Here is a 7111-nt window from a genome sequence, read left to right on the forward strand (position 1 = left end):
ATCAGTTGGAACATAGATCTACATGTTCAAAAGAAGAAATTTTCCGGGACCAGTAACAATAATCAAAAACAGCGGAAAAAAGTTAATACCTTAAAAAAAATAAAAGTATCTAGAGTTCTTCAGCCAAATGCTCGATGAGGTTGGCTGAATAAACATCCTAAACGAGAACAAGTACTTTGACACCGCAGCCAAAGCCGTAAGTCAAAGCCAAAAGGTAAGCAGAGCTGCAAGTTCACACATATTAGGGAGAATACGATTGTGTTGCATGTGACATAAATTGAAGTGGCTTGGTGAACTGGTGAATTTACAAGCAGCAATGCAATTGGATTTCTATGGACACTTAAGGCGTTGTGTATGGTTATTTTAATTTTAACAAGTATTAGTTGAATGTTACGCAATTTAAAGATGATGTCAGATATGAGCATTAGCTTCTTAAAATGGCAATTGTTTGCACTATGAAGAAGAAGAGCCAGCCGGAAGGCTTTTTCAACAATATGGCCATTATTTTCCATTTCTCATGCAGCTAGACAACATTACTTATATATGACAAACTGCTTTCGGTAACAATGAATTCCTCTGTGATGATGTAAATGAAACAAAAATATTTTGAAGTCGTTTTCTGTGGGAGATGCAGCTGCTGTATCGAATTGTGGGGACTGGTTGGTGCTGGGAAGAAGGCAAAACTATTGCAGCTGTGAACTTTAATCAGCCATTTTGCACGCGCCAACAACAGGATATACTGAGGATGGGTGAAAGGAAGAGCTCAGGAACTCTTTAATGGCCGTTTTCCTGAATGAGATAACCGCCATGGTTAGCTGGCAAGTTGCGATGGGATAAACAATCACTTAACCTTTAAGTGGAGTCAACCTTTCTCACTTTTGCCATGTTAGAAAATATGATAAAATCCAAAGTAATAGACAGAAAATCCAAGTCTCGTGAAACTCTTCTTGTTATTATGTGTCCCAAATTGACTTTGAATGAGTTGAAATGACACACACGCTAAAGGGCGAGAGCGGTAGGCTGCCGTTGAGATGATATCATTCGGGCGCCCACTCGAGAGGAGGACCCACTCCGGACCCGAGAGGGCGACGAGCGTGCGTCACGTTCTCCAATCGAGCCCACCATCTTGCGCACGCAGGTTTTTGTCTGACTCATGCGCGTGTGTGTGTACACCAAAATGGCAAATAAATAAATGAAATAAATCACAGAAAGGCACGCATGCACACGATCAAAAATCACCACGGCAACAGCCAACATGTTGCCCTTATAACTCTAGGAAAGATGGAGATGATGAAGGTTTTATGAATTCTATAAAAGTCAAATGTGGAAACTATATCGATCTAAAGTGCTCTGCTAGAGTAAGCAATCATCACACAATGTCAACTTGATTCCACAACTATTCATAAAAATCATCACTTTCCATATTCGTGACTTCACTCTGTGGTTGTATTATTTACTTGTTGCCTTCAGTTTTGTTCAGTCATTCTCTCTTTTGCATTGGGTTTCCCTTCCACTCCATGTTTTAATATTAGTGATGGCAAAACCTCAAGTCTCATAAGGCAACATACGCAAGTGTGTTATTGTTATGCCACACCTATGTTTAAGAACGATCGTTATACAAAACATAGCCTTGATTGATTTTATTGTTTTGCTCGCGGGAAAGAAAATTTTTGCTATTAAGAGTGATTATTTTCGTAAACCAGTGTGTTTGTTATTCACAAAGCTTTGAGAATGTTTTTCTGACTATTGAGAATGATTATCTTGATTCCCGGTGTGTGATTGTTATATTACATTGCTTCAAAAACGGTTGTTTTGAATGATAACACCAGCATGGGATAAGTACTGTTTTTGGCAACCCTTTTAAATTTTTGCCTTAGTCTTTTGGACGATAATACTTATTAGTCTTGGTCATATTTTAGTCATCTCAAAATGAGTTTGTCTTCGACTATTTTTTGTTGACGTCATACGCAGAGTTTAAGGGGGGGATGGTGGGGTCAAACTCCCTCCCGTGGTGGCCGAAAAGTGTCATTGCATGCAATTGACTTTCCTATATAGGATTTTAAATTTAAGATTTTCCTGGTAAAATGTTGTCTATGAAAGTTGTAAAGCAATGAAACAAACAACAAAAATTAATGAAATGAAAGAGATTTTTATAATGGGTCAAAATTATTTTTCGAACAGATTATGTGGCTAGAACCTTAGACGGTCGTTTGCTTTGCTTAGCCAAAACCACCCGAGGACCGAAGACGCAAGATGTATATACTGTACGTAATTTTTTTTTTAAACTAAGCTTTCAAAAGCGACAAGAACTACTGAGCAAGAACCAAGAATTGAAAATGTGGACCATTAAACACCAGAGAGCAACACCAAAATGGTGAGTGGAGTTTCAATTTGCCCCACTAAAGATGCTAATTGTGCAACAGAGCCACCACCGGTGTGTTGCTAATGTAGCTACCCCGGTCAAAAATTGTATCCCCTTGCCACGGAAGCGCACACACACACACATTAGTTATACCTTATGTTGACTTAAACAATTAATTGAAGCCAGAAAAGAACCACAGTGATAGATTTTGGACGTCGACGTTATTAAACTGGAGAAACTCTATGCAGGATTAGAATTACAGTAATAACAGTTATAGGTCATCCTACGAGTAAAACAGTAAAACATACCCTTTTTTTTAATATTCAGTGCGTACGTTACGTTATACGACAGAAAAAATAAGTTTTTTGGGGGTGGGCAATGTTTTAAAACCTCGTAGATAACTACATCACCAAAACACAGAAATCAAGCAAATCAGTGTAGCGCAGTGGCTCAGCCCAGGGGATACAATTTTTGACGGTGGTAACTACATTAGCACGACACCGGCCGGCGTACCATATTCAATGGATGATGATCTTGGTATAGCTGTACTAAGCAGCCTGATTTAGAATTCCCCTCAAGAATGATAGGAAAGAAAAACAAAAACAAACAAAAAAACGCTCATTTTCAATTTATTATTATAAATATTATATATATATATATAAAATATATATTATTATATAAACTTTATTGCTGACACTGCGTTTCGGGGTTATCAACATTTTTTGCCTCCTCTTCCCCAAAAGTCAAACTCCACCTATGGTCGACGTTTACTTAAAATGTTTTCGTCTGTAAAATTAAAACAAATTACTCAAAAAAATAGTGGTTTCCAACTATTTCAAACGAGCATTGACGGACGAGCACATATTGTAGCGTCTACAATGACAACGCCAACTTGGTGATAATACACACTCAGCAGGAAAACAGTACATTTTCAATTAATTATACCCACCTATACGCAACGAACTTATGTAAAAAAGTTATCTGAGAGTTTAAGAGGACGTTTGCACATGAACGCGAATGCTATGCTAATGCTACGTGTTACATTTAGTGTGTGATGATCACTCAGCACAGACCTTCAAAGGCTAAAGCAACATTACATATTCTCTCTGGGCAAGATAAGAAAACAAATCTTACATATAAAATGTGAACATGTGACGGAAACTATCGTGCATTTTTATCTCGTTCTCGTCTCGTCAGATGAAAACTAACATTGGTCTTGTTATGTTTTAGTCTCCCAAAACACGTTTTTAGCGTGTTATCGTCTCGTCATAGTCATAAAAAAAGTGTTCGTTGACAAAATATTTTTGTTATCGTTATCGCTGATGAAAACAACACTGCGTGGGATTGCTATGCTACACTTAACTATGAGTATGATTGTTTTCATTTATTGGCATGCTATGAATACTTTTGTGAAAGATATTTTGCCCAGATATTCTGGTCATTTAGAACATTAGGAATGATAAGAATTCAGAGTTTGTGATTGTTCCACACATAGCTTTGAGAATTATTTTTTTTAAATAGACTACGCCAGTGTGATTGTTATGTATACTGTACATCTAAATTTACTTGGATTATTGTTTTGACTCGAGACAATGATTATTTAGATTCACTTGTTTAATTTCTATTACACATAGAAATGTTTTATGGCCACACTAGCTTGTGAATGTTACCCTCGTTACCCTGACAACAGTAACTCCCGAATCCTCCTGTCCAATCCACAAACAGACAGATCTTAAACAAACACACCCTTCTGGTGGATTTTGCCACCTCAGCGTCAAAGGGGCTCTTGGAATCTTGTCAGTCGTGTTATCAGTTGGATATCGAGCGTTCTCCGGTGTTCCTTGTGTTGGGACAGGGCGTCCCACCATTTGTTCTGGACTGTCTGGGAGAACTGATTGCGAGAGTTGGTGGTGCAGACATGGGCTTGTCAGCTTCAATCTTGCTCAGTCAGTTGCATGACGCACACGTTGGGCTTCCGTGATAAGAAGGTGTTGTTTATCTCTTATGCCCTATATTCCGCTTGTTTTCCTTAAACTATGGCATAAGTGCTATTTATTTTATATTGGGTGTGTTAGAATAATACAAACAGTTAGACGGTACCTAAGAAAAAGGTACAATCTCCTTCAAATGTTATGCTTTGAAAAAGATTCTTTTGATTCACCTGTGCATGATTGTTATTACCAGTGTTGTTAATAACGGTGTTACAATATAACAGCGTTACTAACTGCGTTATTTTTTTCAGTAGTGAGAAATCTAATTAATTACTTTTCTCACATTACCGTTACTGAGGCGGGAAAGGTGTGCGTTACTATGCGTTACTAAGCTGGTTGAATAAAAAAAGTCAGAGAGACGGACTCACGGAGACAAGAGAGCAGAGCAGGAGTGGGGAAGACGCCGTTGCAAACGCGATGCTAGGTGGCTCCAATAATACCTGACTGTAGCCTACAAACTACGCCCACATGATACGGTAGATATCACATATTATAGAACTAGATGCAAATGATGGACACGGCTGCATTGGCAACATGTTTTAAGGACTACATGCGTTAGTAAACAGCCGCTATCTTAAAGCAGTAGACCTCTCAGGAAGGCTCTGTTGTAGAGATCCTTCCTAGGGAACTTTTTTTTTTTTTTTTTTTTTTTAATCTAAAATGCTCCTAAATCGGCAAAATATTGACTTAAATCTATCTTAAATGATGAAACAGTTTTAAAACTTACACATGTTGAAAGTAGACAGAAGGGAACTAATGCAATAGCGGGAGCAATTTTAACAACTTTAACGGTTGATTCACAACTTTAAATGACTTCCAGACATAGCAAAGGTTACTATCTAGTTATTGCAATACCCTTGTGTCTAGTTAAGTGGAGGGTAAACAATTGGGCTAGGGCCAATTGTCCCAAAAAACCTTTAAACTTTACACTCAAAAAAAAGAAAAAAAAAAAAGAGAAAAGAGAAAAAAAAAAAAACATGAAAATTATCACTAGTTACTTTGCCAAGTAACTAATTACTCTTAATTTCAGGTAACTGAGTTACTAACGCAATTACTTTTTGGGAGAAGTAATTTGTAACTGCTGCGATTGGCTGGCAACCAGTTCAGGGTGTCCCCTGCCTACTGCCCGTAGTTAGCTGGGATAGGCTCCAGCACCTCCGCGACCCTCGTGAGGAAAAGCGGCATGGAAAATGAATGAATGAATGAATAATTTGTAACTGTAATTAATTACTTTTTAAAAGTAAAATTAACAACACTGCTTATTATTGCATTGATTTAAGAAGGATTTTTTGGGGGGTAAGTTTTTGGCACACATACATTGGAAAATGACTGTTCACTCATCTAGTCACATTTAGATTTTAAAATGATTTCTGTAACAGCATGGATCCATCATTGTTATGCCACACACATGTCAAAAAATCTTGTTATGGCCGTAGTGCAGTTGGTAGATGGAATTGTCCTGGGAACGAAGGGTCGATTCGATTCCTGGCTATGACTGGCTACTGTCAAAGTGCCCTTGGGCAAGGCACTGAACCCTAATTTGCCCCCAATGGGTCGGCAGAGAGCCTTGCATGGCAGCAGCACCGTTGGTGTGTGAATGTGTGTGTAAAAGGGTAAATATGTGCTAATGTAAAGCGCTTTGGGCATTGTAACAAGGTAGATAAATGCGCTAAATGGGTTAAGTACTCTCCATTTAACATTCCTATATATTGTATATATGAATACATGTATAGCTTTCTACAGTATCTATTTATCCATTTTAAAATAATTGTTTTTACCGCACAAATGCATGATTGTTATGCCACACATACATACAAGTCACAAAATCTGGTATCGCACATTTAATTTTGATATTCCTATCTATAAATGTATGTATGAATATGAATACGTACGTGCATGTAGCTATCTACAGTATCTATTAGTTTATAAAATAATTGTTTTCACCGCACAAATGCATGATTGTTATGCCAAACATACAAGCCACAAAATCTAGTATGGCATATTTGATTTAAATATTCCTATGTATTAATATATGTATGAATATGAATGTACATCAGTATCTATCTATCAAAGTAAACAATCACTGACCTGTAGTAGGAGGAGCAGCATTAGGCTCCAGAGCTGGCACCGTCGGGCACAAAAATGCCTGAAAACTGGAAGCGCACAGCTCGCTGACGCTCCCCATATTAGAATAACTCCTTGGTTGAAGACTCCCAAGTGCTTAAAGCTCACAGCATCATCAGGATTGGTCTCCGGGCACTGACACCATCACTTTGCGATGGACTCTTACAAAAGCAGCATCTTCTTCTTCATCTCGCTGGCTCTCCTCCCTCATCCCGCTCACACACTTGACCTGACTCCCGCCGTCCACGCACACACTTTCACACAGACACCCAATACGACGCTGTGAACAGTTGCTCAAGTGTTATTGGAAGTGATGGTGACAAATGGGCGTGCACACATGCACGCAAACTGTTTCTCTCACACGTACAAATGCACACAGCTATTTCCATTTCAGACGTGGAGGAATTTACACTTAACAATTTGAGCTGCGTCTCCGGATCAAATGAGAAATTTTTCGATCACTGCCAGTTATTTTAAGTATTAAATCATTGTCCGCCATTGACGGTGATAGACGTCCAATCCATTTTGACTGCACCAGTCAAATTGCATTGGATGTCTATCGCTATCGAAGGCAGTGATACATGACGCAATACTTGCATAGTTACATGCAAAAAGTGTCATTTTCATCATACAG

At 38.3% G+C, this 7111-nt stretch overlaps 1 protein-coding gene across 11 annotated transcripts in view; it reads right to left on the bottom strand.

Annotated features, from left to right (window-relative positions):
- Positions 1-6708, bottom strand: part of LOC130909325 (cytohesin-1-like) — a 45350-nt gene extending 38642 nt beyond the window's left edge. For 10 of the 11 annotated variants that reach the window (XM_057825646.1, XM_057825645.1, XM_057825642.1 and 7 more), the window contains exon 1: positions 6442-6706. In XM_057825646.1, coding sequence (XP_057681629.1) covers positions 6442-6538 — 97 coding nt within the window. In that variant the 5' untranslated portion in view covers positions 6539-6706. Of the gene's footprint in view, positions 1-6441 lie in introns of all 11 variants that reach the window. The other variant, XM_057825647.1, reaches the window with a different exon arrangement.
- Positions 6709-7111: the final 403 nt, after the last annotated feature.

Source organism: Corythoichthys intestinalis, chromosome 21, assembly GCF_030265065.1.
Source record: "Corythoichthys intestinalis isolate RoL2023-P3 chromosome 21, ASM3026506v1, whole genome shotgun sequence".
Taxonomy (NCBI): domain Eukaryota; kingdom Metazoa; phylum Chordata; class Actinopteri; order Syngnathiformes; family Syngnathidae; genus Corythoichthys; species Corythoichthys intestinalis.